The sequence below is a fragment of the Pseudoliparis swirei genome, chromosome 1 (assembly GCF_029220125.1).
Source record: "Pseudoliparis swirei isolate HS2019 ecotype Mariana Trench chromosome 1, NWPU_hadal_v1, whole genome shotgun sequence".
In the NCBI taxonomy this organism is placed as follows: Eukaryota; Metazoa; Chordata; class Actinopteri; order Perciformes; family Liparidae; genus Pseudoliparis; species Pseudoliparis swirei.
The window spans coordinates 4,678,010-4,702,330 of record NC_079388.1 but is presented as its reverse complement, the minus strand read 5'-3'; the positions used below and the strand labels follow the sequence as shown (position 1 = coordinate 4,702,330).

The window sequence follows — 24,321 nt, the reverse complement described above, 5'->3', positions numbered from 1 at the left end:
TCTATTGTTCATCTGGTCACATGACATCTATTGTTCATCTGGTCACATGACGTCTATTGTTCATCTAGTCACATGACATCTATTGTTCTTCTGGTCACATTACATCTATTGTTCATCTGGTCACATGACATCTATTGTTCATCTGGTCACATGACATCTATTGTTCATCTGGTCACATGACGTCTATTGTTCATCTGGTCACATGACATCTATTGTTCATCTGGTCACATTACATCTATTGTTCATCTGGTCACATGACATCTATTGTTCATCTGGTCACATGACATCTATTGTTCATCTGGTCACATGACATCTATTGTTCATCTGGTCACATGACATCTATTGTTCATCTGGTCACATGACATCTATTGTTCATCTGGTCACATGACGTCTATTGTTCATCTGGTCACATGACATCTATTGTTCATCTGGTCACATGACATCTATTGTTCTTCTGGTCACATTACATCTATTGTTCATCTGGTCACATGACGTCTATTGTTCATCTGGTCACATGACATCTATTGTTCATCTGGTCACATGACGTCTATTGTTCATCTGGTCACATGACATCTATTGTTCTTCTGGTCACATTACATCTATTGTTCATCTGGTCACATGACGTCTATTGTTCATCTGGTCACATGACATCTATTGTTCATCTGGTCACATGACATCTATTGTTCATCTGGTCACATGACATCTATTGTTCATCTGGTCACATGACATCTATTGTTCATCTGGTCACATGACATCTATTGTTCTTCTGGTCACATTACATCTATTGTTCATCTGGTCACATGACGTCTATTGTTCATCTGGTCACATGACATCTATTGTTCATCTGGTCACATGACGTCTTGTTCATCTGGTCACATGACGTCTATTGTTCATCTGGTCACATGACGTCTGTTGTTCATCTGGTCACATGACGTCTATTGTTCATCTGGTCACATGACGTCTATTGTTCATCTGGTCACATGACATCTATTGTTCTTCTGGTCACATTACATCTATTGTTCATCTGGTCACAATTGTTCATCTGGTCACATGACATCTATTGTTCATCTGGTCACATGACATCTATTGTTCATCTGGTCACATGACATCTATTGTTCATCTGGTCACATGACGTCTATTGTTCATCTGGTCACATGACATCTATTGTTCATCTGGTCACATGACGTCTATTGTTCATCTGGTCACATGACATCTATTGTTCATCTGGTCACATGACATCTATTGTTCATCTGGTCACATGACATCTATTGTTCATCTGGTCACATGACATCTATTGTTCATCTGGTCACATGACATCTATTGTTCATCTGGTCACATGACATCTATTGTTCATCTGGTCACATGACATCTATTGTTCATCTGGTCACATGACATCTATTGTTCATCTGGTCACATGACATCTATTGTTCATCTGGTCACATGACATCTATTGTTCATCTGGTCACATGACGTCTATTGTTCATCTGGTCACATGACATCTATTGTTCATCTGGTCACATGACATCTATTGTTCATCTGGTCACATGACATCTATTGTTCATCTGGTCACATGACATCTATTGTTCATCTGGTCACATGACATCTATTGTTCATCTGGTCACATGACATCTATTGTTCATCTGGTCACATGACATCTATTGTTCATCTGGTCACATGACATCTATTGTTCATCTGGTCACATGACATCTATTGTTCATCTGGTCACATGACGTCTATTGTTCATCTGGTCACATGACATCTATTGTTCATCTGGTCACATGACGTCTATTGTTCATCTGGTCACATGACATCTATTGTTCATCTGGTCACATGACATCTATTGTTCATCTGGTCACATGACGTCGATTGTTCATCTGGTCACATGACATCTATTGTTCATCTGGTCACATGACATCTATTGTTCTTCTGGTCACATGACATCTATTGTTCATCTGGTCACATGACGTCTATTGTTCACCTGGTCACATGACATCTATTGTTCTTCTGGTCACATGACATATATTGTTCATCTGGTCACATGACGTCTATTGTTCATCTGGTCACATTACATCTATTGTTCATCTGGTCACATGACGTCTATTGTTCATCTGGTCACATGACATCTATTGTTCTTCTGGTCACATTACATCTATTGTTCATCTGGTCACATGACGTCTATTGTTCATCTGGTCACATGACATCTATTGTTCATCTGGTCACATGACATCTATTGTTCATCTGGTCACATGACGTCTATTGTTCATCTGGTCACATGACATCTATTGTTCATCTGGTCACATGACGTCTATTGTTCATCTGGTCACATGACGTCTATTGTTCATCTGGTCACATGACATCTATTGTTCATCTGGTCACATGACATCTATTGTTCATCTGGTCACATGACGTCTATTGTTCATCTGGTCACATGACATCTATTGTTCTTCTGGTCACATTACATCTATTGTTCATCTGGTCACATGACGTCTATTGTTCATCTGGTCACATGACATCTATTGTTCATCTGGTCACATGACATCTATTGTTCATCTGGTCACATGACATCTATTGTTCATCTGGTCACATGACATCTATTGTTCACCTGGTCACATGACATCTATTGTTCTTCTGGTCACATGACATCTATTGTTCATCTGGTCACATGACATCTATTGTTCATCTGGTCACATTACATCTATTGTTCATCTGGTCACATGACATCTATTGTTCATCTAGTCACATGACATCTATTGTTCTTCTGGTCACATTACATCTATTGTTCATCTGGTCACATGACATCTATTGTTCATCTGGTCACATGACATCTATTGTTCATCTGGTCACATGACATCTATTGTTCATCTGGTCACATGACATCTATTGTTAATCTGGTCACATGACGTCTATTGTACATCTGGTCACATTACATCTATTGTTCATCTGGTCACATGACGTCTATTGTTCATCTGGTCACATGACATCTATTGTTCATCTGGTCACATTACATCTATTGTTCATCTGGTCACATGACGTCTATTGTTCATCTGGTCACATGACGTCTATTGTTCATCTGGTCACATGACGTCTGTTGTTCATCTGGTCACATGACGTCTATTGTTCATCTGGTCACATGACATCTATTGTTCTTCTGGTCACATTACATCTATTGTTCATCTGGTCACATGACGTCTATTGTTCATCTGGTCACATGACATCTATTGTTCATCTGGTCACATGACGTCTATTGTTCATCTGGTCACATGACGTCTATTGTTCATCTGGTCACATGACGTCTGTTGTTCATCTGGTCACATGACGTCTATTGTTCATCTGGTCACATGACGTCTGTTGTTCATCTGGTCACATGACATCTATTGTTCTTCTGGTCACATTACATCTATTGTTCATCTGGTCACATGACGTCTATTGTTCATCTGGTCACATGACATCTATTGTTAATCTGGTCACATGACATCTATTGTTCATCTGGTCACATGACGTCTGTTGTTCATCTGGTCACATGACATCTATTGTTCATCTGGTCACATGACATCTATTGTTCATCTGGTCACATGACGTCGATTGTTCATCTGGTCACATGACATCTATTGTTCTTCTGGTCACATGACATATATTGTTCATCTGGTCACATGACGTCTATTGTTCATCTGGTCACATGACATCTATTGTTCTTCTGGTCACATGACATATATTGTTCATCTGGTCACATGACGTCTATTGTTCATCTGGTCACATGACATCTATTGTTCTTCTGGTCACATGACATCTATTGTTCATCTGGTCACATGACATCTATTGTTCATCTGGTCACATGACATCTATTGTTCATCTGGTCACATGACATCTATTGTTCATCTGGTCACATGACATCTATTGTTCATCTGGTCACATGACGTCTGTTGTTCATCTGGTCACATGACATCTATTGTTCATCTGGTCACATGACATCTATTGTTCATCTGGTCACATGACGTCTATTGTTCATCTGGTCACATGACATCTATTGTTCATCTGGTCACATGACATCTATTGTTCATCTGGTCACATGACATCTATTGTTCATCTGGTCACATGACATCTATTGTTCATCTGGTCACATGACATCTATTGTTCATCTGGTCACATGACATCTATTGTTCATCTGGTCACATGACATCTGTTGTTCATCTGGTCACATGACATCTATTGTTCATCTGGTCACATGACGTCTATTGTTCATCTGGTCACATGACATCTATTGTTCATCTGGTCACATGACATCTATTGTTCATCTGGTCACATGACGTCTGTTGTTCATCTGGTCACATGACATCTATTGTTCATCTGGTCACATGACATCTATTGTTCATCTGGTCACATGACATCTATTGTTCATCTGGTCACATGACATCTGTTGTTCATCTGGTCACATGACATCTATTGTTCATCTGGTCACATGACGTCTGTTGTTCATCTGGTCACATGACATCTATTGTTCTTCTGGTCACATGACATCTATTGTTCATCTGGTCACATGACATCTATTGTTCATCTGGTCACATGACATCTATTGTTCATCTCGTCACATGACGTCTATTGTTCATCTCGTCACATGACATCTATTGTTCATCTGGTCACATGACATCTATTGTTCATCTGGTCACATGACATCTATTGTTCATCTGGTCACATGACATCTATTGTTCATCTGGTCACATGACATCTATTGTTCATCTGGTCACATGACGTCTGTTGTTCATCTGGTCACATGACATCTATTGTTCATCTGGTCACATGACATCTGTTGTTCATCTGGTCACATGACATCTATTGTTCATCTGGTCACATGACGTCTGTTGTTCATCTGGTCACATGACATCTATTGTTCTTCTGGTCACATGACATCTATTGTTCATCTGGTCACATGACGTCTATTGTTCATCTGGTCACATGACGTCTATTGTTCATCTCGTCACATGACGTCTATTGTTCATCTCGTCACATGACATCTATTGTTCATCTGGTCACATGACATCTATTGTTCATCTCGTCACATGACGTTTATTGTTCATCTCGTCACATGACATCTATTGTTCATCTGGTCACATGACATCTATTGTTCATCTGGTCACATGACGTCTATTGTTCATCTGGTCACATGACGTCTATTGTTCATCTGGTCACATGGTCAGATTGTAAAGCCCTCTGAGGATATTTCGTGACATTGGGCTAGACAAAATAAACTGAATTGAATTGAAAATAGTGGCCATTTTAGATGATTAGGTAAATTTGGAATTTTTAGGGGGGGAATCCATCGAAATACAATATGATGTTTTATTTCCCTCATGCAGAAGCTCAACAAGTCCTGCCAAACTGGAGCAGTTGTGTTTCTTCAGGAAACCGAATTCCCCGACATCCACCCGATATCACGTGGAAGAAGCAGAATCCAGGTTCAAACCATAACCCGCCTCCTCCATCCCTCTACTGACCGATGCAACGGGGAAGCTGAAGACGATCTACTGTGAAGTCGCTGCTCCCTCTCGCCCCCCCCCCGCCATCTTCTCGTCCTTCTTTCCTCGTGAAAACATTCAGCCATCCCACCTGTAGCTCTCCATCCGTTGAAGGTCCTCCCCTCCATCCCACGGCGCTCCTATCCTTCCATCCCCTCTGACTCGAGACCCACTCCTCAATGTAAGCCTGCAGCCCCCCCCCCCCCCTCACAATCTTAATTAGCACTTCCCCTAGCTGCTTGGCAACCATCTCTGGGGCAACGGCAGCATCAGCAGCGCGGGGCCAACGTCGGCCGAGACCGTCTTCGGTACCCGCGAGGTGGCGGCGAGCGGGCCCTCGCCGGGTCTCGCGCGTCAGAGGGTTCATCATCCGTGAAAATCACCGTCAGCGTCATCAGACGCTCGGCGCCCGTCGCCTCCGGCTGCGCCCGGCGACTTGAGTCTCTTCAGGGGGCATTCTGGGAAAAAGATCTGAGTCATGCTGCAACAACGGCAGCGCTAACGCGCGGAGAGCGACTTCTGTAAACGGTGCAAATGTGCGACCCGGCGGCCCGGCGCCAAACAGGACTCGACTCACACGTGTGTCATCGAGCGTGACGCACGGCGACGCCACTTTAAAAAGTGTGTGTGTGTGTGTGTGTGTTTTTTGTGATTCCGGAGCAGTTTCGATGTCAGTTGCCCGGGAGGCTTCGAGATGCTCGATCGAGAAAGTCCCCGAGATTTAACGAGCGAGGCGCCAGTCAGGATGGAAGCTGCTCCACCGGGATGTTTCTCTGTCTCTAGTGTCTCTCTGTCTCTAGTGTCTCTGTCTCTAGTGTCTCTCTGTCTCTAGTGTCTCTCTGTCTCTGGTGTCTCTCTGTCTCTTGTGTCTCTCTGTCTCTAGTGTCTTTATTGTCTCTCTGTCTCTAGTGTCTCTCTGTCTCTAGTGTCTTTATTGTCTCTCTGTCTCTAGTGTCTCTCTGTCTCTAGTGTCTCTCTGTCTCTAGTGTCTTTAGTGTCTCTCTGTCTCTGGTGTCTCTCTGTCTCTAGTGTCTCTGGTGACTCTAGTGTCTCTCTGTCTTTCTTTAGTGTCTCTGGTGTCTCTCTGCCTCTGGTGTCTCTCTGTCTCTAGTGTCTCTAGTGTCTCTATGTCTCTGGTGTATCTCTGTCTCTAGTGTCTCTAGTGTCTCTCTGTCTCTATGTCTCTGGTGTATCTATGTCTCTAGTGTCTCTATGTCTCTGATGTATCTCTGTCTCTAGTGTCTCTAGTGTCTCTATGTCTCTGGTGTCTCTCTGTCTCTAGTGTCTCTGGTGTCTCTCTGTCTCTGGTGTCTCTCTCTCTAGTGTCTCTGGTGTCTCTCTGTATCTGGTGTCTCTCTCTCTCTAGTGTCTCTGGTGTCTCTCTGTCTTTCTTTAGTGTCTCTAGTGTCTCTCTGTCTCTGGTGTCTCTCTGTCTCTAGTGTCTCTATGTCTCTGGTGTCTCTATGTCTCTCTGTCTCTGGTGTCTCTCTGTCTCTGGTGTCTCTCTCTCTCTAGTGTCTCTGGTGTCTCTCTGTCTTTCTTTAGTGTCTCTCTGTCTCTAGTGTCTCTCTGTCTCTGGTGTCTCTGGTGTCTCTAGTGTCTCTCTGTCTCTGGTGTCTCTAGTGTCTCTCTGTCTCTGGTGTCTCTAGTGTCTCTCTGTCTCTGGTGTCTCTATGTCTCTGGTGTCTCTAGTGTCTCTGGTGTCTCTAGTGTCTCTCTGTCTCTGGTGTCTCTAGTGTCTCTGGTGTCTCTAGTGTCTCTCTGTCTCTGGTGTCTCTATGTCTCTGGTGTCTCTATGTCTCTGGTGTCTCTAGTGTCTCTATGTCTCTGGTGTCTCTCTCTGTCTCTGGTGTCTCTATGTCTCTGGTGTCTCTAGTGTCTCTATGTCTCTGGTGTCTCTAGTGTCTCTGGTGTCTCTCTGTCTTTCTTTAGTGTCTCTAGTGTCTCTCTGTCTCTGGTGTCTCTAGTGTCTCTGGTGTCTCTCTGTCTTTCTTTAGTGTCTCTAGTGTCTCTCTGTCTCTGGTGTCTCTCTGTCTCTAGTGTCTCTATGTCTCTGGTGTCTCTGGTGTCTCTAGTGTCTCTGGTGTCTCTCTGTCTCTAGTGTCTCTGGTGTCTCTCTGCCTCTGGTGTCTCTAGTGTCTCTCTGTCTCTAGTGTCTCTATGTCTCTGGTGTCTCTCTGCCTCTGGTGTCTCTAGTGTCTCTATGTCTCTGGTGTCTCTAGTGTCTCTGGTGTCTCTGGTGTCTCTGGTGTCTCTAGTGTCTCTAGTGTCTCTATGTCTCTGGTGTCTCTCTGCCTCTGGTGTCTCTAGTGTCTCTGGTGTCTCTCTGTCTCTAGTGTCTCTATGTCTCTGGTGTCTCTCTGCCTCTGGTGTCTCTGGTGTCTCTCTGTCTCTAGTGTCTTTAGTGTCTCTGGTGTCTCTATGTCTCTGGTGTCTCTCTGCCTCTGGTGTCTCTCTGCCTCTGGTGTCTCTAGTGTCTCTGGTGTCTCTCTGTCTCTAGTGTCTTTCTGTCTCTGGTGTCTCTCTGCCTCTAGTGTCTCTCTGCCTCTGGTGTCTCTAGTGTCTCTGGTGTCTCTATGTCTCTGGTGTCTCTCTGCCTCTGGTGTCTCTCTGCCTCTGGTGTCTCTAGTGCCTCTGGTGTCTCTAGTGTCTCTGGTGTCTCTCTGCCTCTGGTGTCTCTAGTGTCTCTGGTGTCTCTCTGCCTCTGGTGTCTCTAGTGTCTCTGGTGTCTCTCTGTCTCTAGTGTCTTTCTGTCTCTGGTGTCTCTCTGCCTCTGGTGTCTCTAGTGTCTCTGGTGTCTCTCTGTCTCTAGTGTCTCTATGTCTCTGGTGTCTCTCTGCCTCTGGTGTCTCTAGTGTCTCTGGTGTCTCTCTGTCTCTAGTGTCTCTAGTGTCTCTATGTCTCTGGTGTCTCTCTGCCTCTGGTGTCTCTCTGCCTCTGGTGTCTCTAGTATCTCTCTGTCTCTGGTGTCTCTGGTGTCTCGTCTTTAACATGGGAAGGGAAGCGTTCTCTGGCTGTGTAGCCGTGTGCCGCCCACCACCCATCACAGCCTCTCTTCTTTCTTTTCTTTTGCTCAACTACAAAGAGAAAATCCTGTCCGATGGCCCCTTCGATATGTTTTGAACGCATTAATAACATCCTCGTCCATTGTTGCATTTTCTGTATAAATGTTGGTAACACGAGTTCCAACTGCAGCTCAGCATTCCTCCCTCACCTCTTATCCTCCTGGAACTTTGCATTTAAAAGCGTCACAAATTAAAGAACAGCTGCATTTCCTGTTTGAGTTTCGTCGACTCGGCAGCAGAGTGACGACTGAAGAACAGACGGAGCTCTGGTGAGAGCCGGGGTCGGCACTTTGTCGTCGGCGCCATTGGGCGGAAAATCCACGACGAGCTTTTCAGCCGACGACAATTCAAGAGTCCGGAGGAAAAAACTCGACTAGAGAGACTCAGTGGCCCCGAGTCAGGAGCTAGAAAACTAGACTAGAGAGAAGACTTGGCATCGCAGGTGGACATAGACTATAGACTAGTACTACAGACTAGTACTATAGAATAATACTATAGACTAGTACTACAGACTAGTACGACAGACTATAGTACTACAGACTAGTACTACAGACTAGTACTACAGACTAGTACTAGAGAATAAAACTAAAGACTAGTACTACAGACTAGTACTATAGAATAATACTACAGACTAGTACGACAGACTATAGTACTACAGACTAGTACTACAGACTAGTACTACAGACTAGTACTAGAGAATAAAACTAAAGACTAGTACTACAGACTAGTACTATAGACTAGTACTACAGACTAGTACTATAGAATAATACTATAGACTAGTACTACAGACTAGTACTATAGAATAATACTACAGACTAGTACTAGACTAGTACTATAGAATAATACTACAGACTAGTACTACAGACTAGTACGACAGACTATAGTACGACAGACTAGTACTATAGACTAGTGTGGCAGCGGGGGGTGCGGAAGCACAGCTGCAGAGTAAGTGAAGCAGGAGGTGTGGCTCGAGGAACGGTGCCGGAAGGGGCAAGGTGGCCTCGGCTGCACCGGATCAGGATTTTGTCGTCCTCTTTATAGACGCAGAGCTAGCGCTGGAGAGAGGACCGGAACCTGGCCACGCAGCAGCTGAGATACAGTGTTGAAACAAGCAAATAAACGACAGTCTGATTGCAACCTTGCCTGGGTGTGAATCCTTTTGAGCCGCGGATACCCACGAACCTGTCACAACTAGTACTACAGACTAGTACTACAGACTAGTACTATAGAATAGTACTACAGACTAGTACTACAGACTAGTACTACAGTACTAGTCTGTATACAGACTAGTACGGGTCCCCATTGATTGACCTATAGAAGTGTATTCCACATTTTGTGAGAGGGGTTTTAACTGACTGTGTTGAGGATGAGATTACAGTAAATAAATCACATGATTGTAATACTAGTTATTAAATCACATGATTGTAATACTAGTTATTAAATACAATGATAAGTGTTGTACTTTTATGACGGTCACATGGTTTCCCCGCATATCTCTTGTAATTTGCCAGTGGATGAACTGACATCTCTAGAGCATGTTGTTGTTGACGTCCCTCTCTGGTGTCCTGTGTGAACGAGGCTCTGTGAGTCATGAGGATTCATAATTAGTTGAATTAGTTGTGTGAGTCGTGGACGTGATTAAGAGGAATTGTTTCGGTCATGTGAAGATAAAACGCTGGAGACAAAAACAAACATAAAATCTGTAGCTGATGATCTGACATGTGACCATATTCACTTATTAATCACGCAGACATGAACACTGTGAATGATCTTATATATAATTATTTGTTGACATTAAACACTGAAGCTAAACGTGGTGCCGGCTCCACATAGACACTGAATGTGTGACTGTAATCAACTGTGAGGCTCAGACCACGGGGTCACATGACCCGCCAGCTGCATGAGGACTGGGGAGGAAATGGGTCAGTGGTCATATTATACAACATGTATGTCCCTCTGGCTTAAAAGCTGTTGCCATAGTTACTCTCGGTGGTGGAGGAAGTATTCAGTCGACTTGAGTTCAGACCGCACGGTACAAACACTTTAAGTCCTGCGTTTAAAATGTTGCCTCAGAAAAGTATGCAAGCATTATCACAAAAATTTACTAAGTATCAAATTAAAAGTACTCAAAGCTGACGAATGTCCCCTGTAACTGTTATACAATATTATATATATAATATACAGGACTGTCTCAGAAAATTAGAATATTGTGATAAAGTTCTTTATTTTCTGTAATGCAATTAAAAAAACAAAAATGTCATGCATTCTGGATTCATTACAAATCAACTGAAATATTGCAAGCCTTTTATTCTTTTAATATTGCTGATTATGGCTTACAGCTTAAGAAAACTCAAATATCCTATCTCTAAATATTAGAATATCATGAAAAAGTATACTAGTAGGGTATTAAACAAATCACTTGAATCGTCTAATTAACTCGAAACACCTGGAAACACATTTTCAAATGTTTGATTTTGTTTTGCTATTATAAATCTTTTTTTTTACTTGGTCTGAGGAAATATTCAAATTTTATGAGATAGGATTTTAGAGTTTTCTTAAGCTGTAAGCCATAATCAGCAATATTAAAAGAATAAAACTGCAATATTTCAGTTGATTTGTAATGAATCCAGAAATGACATTTTTGTTTTTTTAATTGCATTACAGAAAATAAAGAACTTTATCACAATATTCTAATTTTCTGAGACAGTCCTGTATATATATATATATACACTACCATTCAAAAGTTTGGGATCACTTATTTTTCAAAGAAAAGCACTGTTTTTTTCAATGAAGATAACATTAAATCAATCAGAAATACACTCTATACATTGTTAATGTGGTAAATGACTATTCTAGGTGGAAACGTCTGGTTTCTAATGAAATATCTCCATAGGTGTATAGAGGCCCATTTCCATCAACTATCACTCCAGTGTTCTAATGGTACATTGTGTTTGCTAATCGCCTTAGAAGACTAATGGATGATTAGAAAACCCTTGAAAACCCTTGTGCAATTATGTTAGCACAGCTGAAAACTGTTTTGCTGATGAGAGAAGCTATACAACTGGCCTTCCTTTGAGCTAGTTGATTATCTGGAGCATCACATTTGTGGGTTCGATAAGACTCTCAAAATGGCCAGAAAAAAAAGAACTTTCATGTGTAATTCGCCAGTCTATTCTTGTTCTTAGAAATGAAGGCTATTCCATGCGAGAAATTGCAAAGAAACTGAAAATTTCCTATAGCGGTGTGTACTACTCCCTTCAGAGAACAGCACAAACGGGCTCTAACCAGAGCAGAAAGAGAAGTGGGAGGCCCCGGTGCACAACTCAGCAAGAAGACAAGTACATTAGAGTCTCTAGTTTGAGAAATAGACGCCTCACAGGTCCTCAACTGGCAGCTTCTTTAAATGGTACCCGCAAAACACCAGTGTCAACGTCGACAGTGAAGAGGCGACTCCGGGATGCTGGCCTTCTAGGCAGAGTGGCAAAGAAAAAGCCATATCTGAGACTGGCCAATAAAAAGAAAAGATTGGTATGGGCAAAAGAACACAGGCATTGGACAGTGGAAGATTGGAAAAAGGTGTTATGGACAAATGAATCCAAGTTTGAGGTGTTTGGATCACACAGAAGAACATTTGTGAGACGCAGAACAGGTGAAAAGATGCTGGAAGAGTGCCTGACACCATCTGTCAAGCATGGTGTTTACTGGCCTTTTCCCGATCCAGCTTTCCACATGCAGACACAGCAGAGACTCCCAGACTAGAATAGAGTAGTTCCTCTTTCTCTTTGACAGGTTTTATAGTTTTTGATGGTCCCTTGTGCCTCGGTATAACCTCTTGACCTGCTGGCTTAGTATTATAGCCGTGATACGTTTTTGCAGTGCACCGAGTACCTCTTCCCTTTTTCCATCTCTTTTTTTCTCTATCTCTCAATCACCGCGCATTAACTCTGTCAAGTGCCTTTTTTCTTTTTGACTTTACAGTCCTGGACCCTGTGCGGGCCCCATGAGAGAATCTATCCACTGATGCCTGCCTGATCGTCAAATTCCTGCTGTAACCCATGCTGTCGCCTATCGTCCTGTTGATCACCGACTCTCCCCACATCTGGCCCTGATGGATGGTAGAGTCTCGTTAAATGGAATATGCTACTACTATCCTACTATGATTCTCTCATATGTATGTCCCATACACCTGAATTCTATTTTGTGTATTTATACATTACATCCTCACAATCATGACATTGCATCTGTAGGATCTAGGACTACTCTCCTCCTCTGGTTCTTCCTTCCTTCCCTGAAGGGTTTTTTAGGAGTTTTCCTGGTTTGGGAGTGAGGGTTTTGGGGCAGGCTCATGTCTATTACAGATTGTAGAGACACTAGAGAGACAAATTGTAATTTGTGATTGGCTATCTAAAATAAACTGAATTGAATTGAATTAATGTGATGGTCTGGGACTGCTTTGGTGCTGGTAAAGTGGGAGATTTGTACCAGGTAAAAGGGATTTTAAATAAGGAAGGCTATCACTCCATTTTGCAACGCCATGCCATACCCTGTGGGCAGCGCTTGATTGGAGCCAATTTCCTCCTCCAACAGGACAATGACCCAAAGCACACCTCCACATTGTGCAATAACTATTGAGGGAAGAAGCAGGCAGCTTGCTGTCTGTAATGGAGTGGCCAGCACAGTCACCAGATCTCAACCCCATTGAGCTGTTGTGGGAGCAGCTTGACCGTATGGTCCGCAAGAAGTGCCCATCAAGCCAATCCAATTTGTGGAGGTGCTTCAGGAAGCGTGGGGTGACATTTCAACAGATTACCTCAACAAATTAACAACTAGATTGCCAAAGGTCTGCAATGCTGTAATTGCTGCAAAAGGAGCATTCTTTGACGAAAGCAAAGTTTGAAGAAAAAAATTAATACTTCAAATTCAAATCATTATTTCTAACCTTGTCAATGTCTTGACTATATTTTCTATACATTTTGCAACTCATTTGATAAATAAAAGTGTGAGTTTTCATGGAAAACACGAAATTGTCTGGGTGTTCCCAAACTTTTGAACGGTAGTGTATATATATTATATCATATATATATATATTTATATATATATAAAGTATATCATATATATTATTATTTATGTATAATATATATATATATATATATTATGTCATATATTATATCATATATATATATAATATATATAATTTATATAATATATATATAATATATATATTATGACATATATATAATATATATATATATATATAGATATTATCATATAACAGATTCATTTGTCAGCTTTGAGTATTTTTAGTTTGATACTTAGTACATCTTTGTATATTTGTTGTACATTTTTTTAATATATATATATGTATACTATGATATTATATGATTATTATTACATTTTACTGTTGGAGTTGATGTAGAGGACGACTAATGATTATTTTACTCCTCCGCTGATCGATTGTTTGGCTAATAGTGACGATAAGAATATATACTACATCGGTAATATTGGTTTTGACCAACCAACAGTACAAACCTCAAAACTATCAAAATTATCAAAAGAAAAACTGCAAACGTGGAGATGTAACCATGGAGATGTCGGCTGTCATTGTTTCCAGATGTAGATTCTCAGGTAAAACCCTTTAATTTTGGAAAAGCATCTTGTCTTAAGTCAGACGGCCGTAGTAAAGCAAACAGTCCGTCTGAGTGGAGGTGGAGTTGAAGAAGAAAGCGGCGAGCAGCCTATTGTACCTGAACGTTACAGGTCCGGGGGGGGGGCATGAAAAGAAGAAAACGGGGACAGGAAGTGAGCGGACGAGCTGACCGAGGCCGAGAGACGAGCGCATTGAGGACAGCCACCGAGGGAGGGAAAGGAGGGGGGGGGGGGTATTTCAGGCTTCTGGATGACGCCGCTCACGACCTACAAAGTGAATTTAGAAGAAAGACGGCAAACTGCTGACGTCCGACGAGGTCAAACGAGAAGGTCAACGTCAACGAGTCCTCTGGCCCTAACGTCACGAGGCCGCTGCATACGCTCAGAGGTTAACGTGATCATGTGCTTCCTCTACGGCCTCGGGCAAAAGGGGGAGGGGCTGACCCAGAAGATCGCTATTAATGCAACGCCGTCGCAGGTCTCTACATATTCAGAACGGGAAAGTGCTGATGAAGGCCACGCTGGAGACGAAGCGAGAGAAAATGTGCAAAGAAAGGCGAGGAGGAGGAGGGAGGGGAGGGGAGGGGGGGAGGGGGGAGGTGTTGGCCGGTCACCCCGGATCACATCTGTTGGGATGCGTTCATGTGCGCAGCCTCGAGGGGGCGGAGGATTCAACCAGAACTATTTGCATGTTTGCACAGCGAGAGGAAGAGGAGAGGAAGAGGAGAGGAAGAGGAGTTGTGATACACTTGTAATTTATTATGGTGTGAAGCCCCCGTCTGACCCGAAGGCCTCGTTAGGAAACTAGGCCGCTGTCGTCGCCTTCGCCCCATGTAAAGTGGAGCGAATGCACACTATTATATTATGTATTGTGTTATAAAACAATAGAAGAACGATCTGAGAGACGTCGGAAAACTTTTAGAAACTTCATCCCGAGCTCAAACACGTACATCCTACAGGATCTTAAATATCATTTATAATATATATATATATATATATATTTCCTTGAAGGCATCACAAGTAGTAATGTGTTAATATATATATATATATATGTATATATATTCCCTTGAAGGCATCACAATTAGTGATGCCTTCAAGGGAATCACCATTTGATAAAAGAAAGAATCAAATCTGCCTTTTCTTTCTTTTCACATATATCTGACTTGTCTAAACTCTGAATGTCTGACGGCAGAAAAGAGAAAAAAGAACAGAGACGGATCATCTCTGTGTCGTTGTGTCGTTGTGTCTCTGTGTCTGTGTCGTTGTGTCTCTGTGTCTCTGTGTCTTTGTGTCTCTGTGTCTCTGTGTCGTTGTGTCTCTGTGTCTCTGTGTCTCTGTGTCTTTGTGTCTCTGTGTCTCTGTGTCGTTGTGTCTCTGTGTCTTTGTGTCGTTGTGTCTCTGTGTCGTTGTGTCTCTGTGTCTCTGGGTCTCTGTGTCGTAGTGTCTCTGTGTCTCTGTGTCGTTGTGTCTCTGTGTCGTTGTGTTGTTGTGTCTCTGTGTTTCTGTGTCTCTGTGTTTCTGTGTCGTTGTGTCTCTGTGTCTCTGTGTCTCTGTGTCTCTGTGTCTTTGTGTCTCTGTGTCTCTGTGTCTCTGTGTTGTTGTGTCTCTGTGTCTCTGTGTTGTTGTGTCTCTGTGTCTCAACGGCCTGCTGCAGTGTTCTGGTCTGTGGTCAGTGAAGAGAATACGAGCCCCAAACTGCCTTTTAAGAATCCCCTCCCCCCCCCGAGCAGATGGTCCACGAGTCCAACACACACACACACACACAGTAAACAGACACATACCGACACACGCGCCGACATCTCAGACCCAGGTGACAGGAAGGGGAAGAGGGAGAGAGACGAGGGGATGCGTACAGGAAAGAGGAGCGATGGGAGGAAGGAGCTAAGCCAAGGGAGCGAGGGAGCGAGGCGACGTGACGGCCAACCAGACGGCTCGTCTGACGTCCACCTCGGGCCTCTGACGCCGCCGTCGCTGACACACTTTGAGTCACTGAGCCGCCGGACGACTCAGAGACTCACAGACTCACTCTCCCGTGTTTGATTTCCAGAGATGAGATGACGACGACAACAACAACAACGACAACAACGACGATGCTCCATTGATTGTTTCCTCCGCGGACCGATCTCCAAACCTCACAAACTGAAGGAAAGAAACGACGAGCACACGCGTGACTCTCATTTCCTGACCGGAGAAAGCACAAGAGGAGTGTGTGTGTGTGTGTTGTCATCCTCCTCCTCCTCCTCCTCCTCCTCCTCCTCCTCCCCCTCGCACATGCTCACACACTTACACAGCCCGCCCCTGACTTTGTCTCCTGAGTAGAGGTCGCGACCCCCCTCCATTCACCACAGATGGTGGCACAAAGACAGGCGGAGAGCTGAAACTGAATCGACTTTCCTCTGGGACGCCCGGCGCCCCCCGAGAACAGACACCCAGCTGCTGCAGGGCCCCAGACCCCCAGACCCCTCTGCACCAACAGGGGTAGATCTAAAAGCCCGATGGACTCACAGTTTAACTTTATGTCACGTTGCAAACTTCAAAACTAGCCTGGAATGAAGAGAACATGTACACCTGTTATTTACTTTAATCCGGCTGAGGAGGCCTCTGCATATGGATTCAACTCCATCTGATGTTGCTGTAAACTTCTGTTTCCTAAACGGAGGCGTCTGACCGTCTCTGAGCTCGGTCAGCCGACAGCTCTTTTGATCTGTGTGAACCCGACTGATGGGGCGGATTCAATATTACCACGAAAACATATGTATTATGGCGTTGTATCAACACCTCTGAAACTGAACACGACAACAATGATGATGCTCTGTTGTGAGTGCAGTTATTCTCCCTACTGTAGTTCGACTAATAAAGTGTAAAGTAATGATGACATCACCACTAAGGCTGCAGTCTTCATTTCATTATCTGACAATTATTTCCTCAATCGATTTGACTATTGACAAACTACAAGGTTTACTCTGCTACATGTGTTTCTAGAATGACATTTTAAAGTTATGTTCTTCCAAATGAACACTAACAGATCCACAGAAGCTGTTTCCGGAGCTCTCAGCCACATCTCATGGCCTCATGGTCTTCCTCAGTCCATGTGTGTGATTGCAGGCAGTTTGTATTTGTGTGTGTGAATCCTAGACCGGCCTCGAGCTAAACAAAAGATGAGAATAAACAAATCCAATGAGATTTGTGCACATGTATCATGTGACCACTAGGTGACAATAAGACTCATAACTGTCTGTAATGGGAGCAGAAATCCCAAACTCAGAGGACTTGGACCTTGTTTTCTCGGATAAACTTTCAAACTACTTTTTGATGATTGAAACCTAAACAATTATCAGTTCCTATAAAGAGGTCAAAAGGCTTTGGAGGATTTTGGCATCATCTGCACTGAGTGATGGACGTCACTCACTCACTGGGGTCCTGGCAGGATTAATATCTCATCACTGCAGGCCGTACGAACAACACACACACACACACACACACACACACACGGTCACACACACACACACACACGGTGCAACACAAACAGTCTGCTGCGTGTGAAAACGCATGCCGTTCAAATGAAGTCTGGCAGAGGTGGACGTGTGTGGGTGTGAATCTGGTTTATAAACAGCGCCGACAAACCAGGCTCCGAGTGACACGCGTGACGTCAGCGTGACAGACCCCTGCTCTGCGGTGGCGCTTGGTTCTGAGGATGAAAACCCGTCTTATGACACACAGACGAATACATTCATGAGGAAAAACCCACGAAGCCTGTAAAATGTGTTTTACAGGCTTCAGATTTAGATTTCAAAGCAATAAGTTCAGGGCTGACGTGAAAAGATCTGTAGAGCGCTTTGTTCGTTTGAGAGAATGAGAAACGGACAATTTTTTTTTTACTTTTTGACACTACACACAGAAAAATAAAGATTCCTAAAGGGTTCTTTAAAAGGCTTTGTGGTTCTTCGAAGAACCATCAACCACTGAAGAACCATTTTGGAAATGGTGCCTTAGAGAACCATTTTTTAAGGTTCTTTTATAGACACTTTTAAAGGTTCTTTGAAGAACTATTGAAGGAAATGGTTCTTTAAAGAACCCTGGTTTGAAAGGTTCTTTAAAGAACCAAAAGTGGTGCCTTAAAGAACCTTTTTTTTAGGGTTCTTTGAGACACCTGTATAGGTTCTTTGAAGAACTCTTTAAGGAAATGGTTCTTTAAAGAACCCTGGTTTGAAAGGTTCTTTAAAGAACTGGTTCTTTAAAGAACCCTGGTTTGAAAGGTTCTTTAAAGAACCAAAAGTGGTGCCTTAAAGAACAATTTGTGAGGGTTCTTTGAGACACCTTTATAGGTTCTTTGAAGAACTTTTTAAGGACATTGTTCTTTAAAGAACCCTGGTTTGAAAGGTTCTTTAAAGAACCAGAAAAGGTGCCATAAAGAACAATTTTTTAAGGTTCTTTTAGATACTTTTAAAGGTTCTTTGAAGAACTCTTTAAGGAAATGGTTCTTTAAAGAACCTTGGTTTGAAAGGTTCTTTAAAGAACCAAAAGTGGTACCTTAAAGAACCCTTTTTTGAGGGTTCTTTGAGACACCTTTATAGGTTCTTTAAATAACTTTTTAAGGACATTGTTCTTTAACCCTTGTAAAATCAATTTTACTGAATCAATATTACACCTTTGGGTCATTTGACTTTATTCAATGTTCATGTTTCACCCTATTTACTAACATATTTTACACATATTTTAAATTTTGGTACTGATTAAAATCAAAAGAAAAACCTCCAATTAATTATTTTTTCCAAGTTTAAGTGAGGCACTTTATGTTGTTTTGTTTGTTGTGAAAAGAAAGAACACACCACATTAAACATTGAATGGGGCCAAATTAATCCAAAGGAGGGTAATATTGATTCGGGTTAAAGAACCATTTCAACAGGAACCTCTTCATCTCATTTTAAAGAGGTGTTTGGTTCTTTACCAAACTAAACACAGTGATAGTGTTGGAGTGATTCACATCGTCGCCCGGAGCCCGTTCAGTCGTCCATGTCCCACCCAAAGAAACACATCATCCCTTCCACATACACACGTGTGTGTAATGGTAATTGTTGTTGACCTTGAGTGAGAAGCGTAATGACTGATCTGGACCGCCATGACGCGGCTGGGCGAACTGACCGCGTGAAGTGGTCCACCAAGGCGCCCACCAGCTCGCCCACGCGGTCCTGGTTGGCGCTCAGCTCCCCGCGCTGCAGGCACAGCAGGACGTCGTCCCGGCAGGCCGTGTGCAGCGCCACCATCTGGTCGACCCCGGCGGTCACGCTCAGCCCCGTCAACTGCGGAGAGACACAAACGCCACGAGGTCGGCGAGGGACGTGTGAGGAGTCGCCGGGTCACATCCTCCAGCCCTCAGACTACCTTCAGTTTCTCACATCTCCACCACCGTCATTCATGTACAGCAGTGAAATAATGGCTACACACACAGCCTCAGTAACAACTACGCTGTAATATAAGAAACAATATAACATATAATATAGAAATGATCCATAAATACTTTGACCTGATGCAGTGTTTAATGTTGCATTGCTAATTTAACTTTAGTAAGAAACCTGACTTCTAGTTCAGCCTCTGCTGAGGTGATGTCAAAGTCACGCACTAGAGCACTGGGAAGTCAGGATTATAACGTCATTGTATAACACCTGTACATTTAATACAGTGCGCCACAGTATATCCAGGATAAAAAATCATGCCATGAATGAAGCCAGCGGATTATTTCTGCTCGGTATGTCGGGGGGGAACATCTGCCCGTGATGAACATGTGTTGGAGGAGCAGTGAGGGGGAAGGAGGAGTGGCCCAGATGGAATATTACACAGACTCGACTGCGCTAGTATTCATATGTTTATATAGTTTATGAGTTCATTCATATTTTAGTTTTTTTTGTGATCAAATGTTATTGGTTTTCGAGATATGCAATATTCATATTTTAGTTTTCATATTCTCAAATAATTGACAGTAGTGAAGTAAAAAGTACAACATTTTTTCCTTCAAAAGGCGGAATAGAAATAAAAAGTAGCACAAAATAGAGATAGGCAGCTGAAGTACCTACACATTGTACTTAAGTACAGGAACACGATGTATGAGATATGTAAAGACAGAGAGGGGGATGTTAAAGAGTGGATTAAGAGACATCATTCTTGCAGCAGGTAACAAGGGACAAGTCAGGAAAGTGGCCGAAATGACAAGGCAGCGCAGGCAGGTTCAAGGACCTTTTGTTGAAAATGTCTTCCAACATGAGCGAGGGACATGTCAGAGTAACGAGGGGCAAGTCAGAGTAATGAGGGACAAGTCAGAGTAACGAGGGACAAGTCAGAGTAACGAGGGACAAGTCAGAGTAACGAGGGACAAGTCAGAGTAACGAGGGACATGTCAGAGTAACGAGGGACATGTCAGAGTAACGAGGGACAAGTCAGAGTAACAAGGGACAAGTCAGAGTAACGAGGGACATGTCAGAGTAACGAGGGACAAGTCAGAGTAACAAGGGACATGTCAGAGTAACAAGGGACAAGTCAGAGTAACGAAGGACATGTCAGAGTAACGAGGACAAGTCAGAGTAACGAGGACAAGTCAGAGTAACGAGGGACAAGTCAGAGTAACAAGGGACAAGTCAGAGTAACGAGGGACATGTCAGAGTAACGAGGGACAAGTCAGAGTAACAAGGGACAGGTAAGAGTAACGAGGGACAAGTCAGAGTAACGAGGGACAAGTCAGAGTAACGAGGGACAAGTCAGAGTAACGAGGACAAGTCAGAGTAACGAGGGACAAGTCAGAGTAACGAGGACAAGTCAGAGTAACGAGGACATGTCAGAGTAACGAGGACATGTCAGAGTAACGAGGACAAGTCAGAGTAACGAGGACAAGTCAGAGTAACGAGGACATGTCAGAGTAACGAGGACAAGTCAGAGTAACGAGGACATGTCAGAGTAACGAGGACAAGTCAGAGTAACGAGGACAGGTCAGAGTAACGAGGACATGTCAGAGTAACGAGGACAAGTCAGAGTAACAAGGACAGGTCAGAGTAACGAGGACAAGTCAGAGTAACGAGGACAAGTCAGAGTAACGAGGGACAAGTCAGAGTAACGAGGGACAAGTCAGAGTAACGAGGGACAAGTCAGAGTAACGAGGGACAAGTCAGAGTAACAAGGGACAGGTCAGAGTAACGAGGGACAAGTCAGAGTAACGAGGGACAGGTCAGAGTAACGAGGGACAAGTCAGAGTAACGAGGGACATGTCAGAGTAACGAGGACAAGTCAGAGTAACGAGGACAACTCAGAGTAACGAGGGACAAGTCAGAGTAACGAGGGACAAGTCAGAGTAACGAGGGACATGTCAGAGTAACGAGGGACAGGTGACAGTAACGAGGGACAAGTCAGAGTAACGAGGGACAAGTCAGAGTAACGAGGGACAAGTCAGAGTAACGAGGGACAAGTCAGAGTAACGAGGGACAAGTCAGAGTAACGAGGGACAAGTCAGAGTAACGAGGGACAAGTCAGAGTAACGAGGGACAGGTCAGAGTAACGAGGGACAGGTCAGAGTAACGAGGGACAAGTCAGAGTAACGAGGGACATGTCAGAGTAACGAGGGACAAGTCAGAGTAACGAGGGACAAGTCAGAGTAACGAGGACAAGTCAGAACGAGGACAGGTCAGATAACGAGGACAGGTCAGAGTAACGAGGACAAGTCAGAGTAACGAGGACAGGTCAGAGTAACGAGGACAAGTCAGAGAATCAGAGTAACGAGGACAAGTCAGAGTAACAAGGGACAAGTCAGAGTAACGAGGACAAGTCAGAGTAACGAGGACAAGTCAGAGTAACGAGGACAAGTCAGAGTAACGAGGACAGGTCAGAGTAACGAGGACAAGTCAGAGTAACGAGGACAGGTCAGAGTAACGAGGACAAGTCAGAGTAACGAGGGACAAGTCAGAGGAACGAGGGACAAGTCAGAGTAACGAGGGACAAGTCAGAGTAACGAGGGACATGTCAGAGTAACGAGGGACAAGTCAGAGTAACGAGGGACAAGTCAGAGTAACGAGGGACAGGTCAAATGTGAGGACAAGTCAGAGTGAGGACAAGTCAGAGTAACGAGGACAAGTCAGAGTAACGAGGGACAGGTCAGAGTAACGAGAGACAGGTCAGAGTAACGAGGGACAAGTCAGAGTAACGAGGGACAAGTCAGAGTAACGAGGGACAAGTCAGAGTAACGAGGGACAAGTCAGAGTAACGAGGGACAAGTCAGAGTAACGAGGGACAAGTCAGAGTAACGAGGGACAAGTCAGAGTAACGAGGGACAAGTCAGAGTAACGAGGGACAAGTCAGAGTAACGAGGGACAGGTGACTAACGAGGGACAAGTCAGAGTAACGAGGGACAAGTCAGAGTAATGAGGGACAAGTCAGAGTAACGAGGGACAGGTGACTAACGAGGGACATGTCAGAGTAACGAGGGACAAGTCAGAGTAACGAGGGACAAGTCAGAGTAACGAGGGACAAGTCAGAGTAACGAGGGACAAGTCAGAGGAACGAGGGACAAGTCAGAGTAACAAGGGACAAGTCAGAGTAACGAGGGACAAGTCAGAGTAACGAGGACAAGTCAGAGTCGAGGACAAGTCAGAGTAACGAGGGACATGTCAGAGTAACGAGGGACAAGTCAGAGTAACGAGGGACAGGTAACAGTAATGAGGGACAGGTGAATAACGAGGGACAGAGCAATGCTAAATTCAATGTCCCAGAATAATAATAACAGCTTTTGCTAGTTTTTGGTCCTTTTCCAACGGCGTCATGTGACCAGGAGTCTCAGCGTTCAGCTGCTCTGTCACTTTGTTTGTGACTCATCGATTCAGTGAAAACATTGAAACCACGTCAGTCACTCATGATGCTGTTGCTTCATCACGTCGGGGTCGCCGCTCCGTCGCCTCACGGTGAAGCTGTGGCACAAAGCGACGCTCTGCTTCTCCTCCCTGTTCCTGACCTGGATACGACTCTCATCCCTCACTCCGAGCAGCACAGCCTCATGGCAGCGGCTATCTTTAGCCGCTCCGCTGCTGCATAGTGATGCTCTCTCTCTCTCTCTCTCTCTCAAACCCCTTCTGGACGTCCAGCTGTGATGACTCACTGTGTGCTCAGTAGGTGTTGTTTGTTGTTGGTGGAGAACAGTCGATGATGGATTTCTGATACAGAAATCTCATGACAAAAATAACAAACAAGGAAGTGAAAGGGTGACAAAGTAAACCGCGGCCGGTGGCGTTCGGCACCGGTACGTCCTCGCCTGGGAAACGAGTTCCCGACATCTTGTAATCTGAGCCGCCGTGACTGACCGTCGTCCATGCGGAGCGTCGGGAGCTCTCCGATGGAGACACGAGTCTTTGTCTTTGAGTTTAATCCAATAATCATTCACACATCTGGGCCCCGTCCCTCCGACGTGAGCTCAAAGCTATTTCAAGGAACCACCGACGCATCAGAGGAAATGAAGCTGTCGTCTCCTCTCTCCTTACTAACAGAGCTGAGGCCCTCAGAGAGACGTCTGGTCCACTTCCTCACATCGTTGAGAGGAGCCCCGATCGCCTCAGACGAGAGGAACCTCACGGCCCCGACCCGGCTGACACACACACACACATGGACTCCTTCCAGTCCTGAGGAAACAGGTCAAAAGGAGACGCACACACACTTCCCTAAAATGAGATGAAGAACTGTCCGACCCTCGTCTTCATGTCGGTCCAGGAGTTTTCTCTGTTTTGGGAATGAAGCGCTACGCAACATGTTGCCGCAGGTTCCTCCGATCAAAAGGGCGACTGCGGGTCCGTCTTTCATTCAGAGGACCGGCGGTTCAATCCCCGCCCAAGTCGACGTGTCCTTGAGAAAGGCACTTAACCCTGATTTGCTCCCTGTAGCTGCGTCTACGTCGCTTTGGATACGAGTGTTAACTAAATGAAACGTAAAGTTCCCGAGGAAAGCCCCTGGGAAAGTTCATGAGGTGGAAAGTGAGAAGAGTTTTTGTTCGTCAGGCCTTTAAACACCAGAACCTCTCCGTGACAACCGTAATATAAAAAGGTTTACATACACTACCGTTCAAAAGTTTGGGGTCA

General features: G+C 44.0%; 1 protein-coding gene across 1 annotated transcript in view; it reads right to left on the bottom strand.

Moving 5' to 3' along the window:
- myo1g (myosin IG) overlaps positions 1 to 24,321 on the bottom strand; it is a 55,056-nt gene that overhangs the window by 1,082 nt on the left and 29,653 nt on the right. The window contains 1 exon segment of the mRNA XM_056420557.1: positions 19,364 to 19,521. Within this exon segment, the coding sequence (XP_056276532.1) occupies positions 19,364 to 19,521 (158 nt within the window).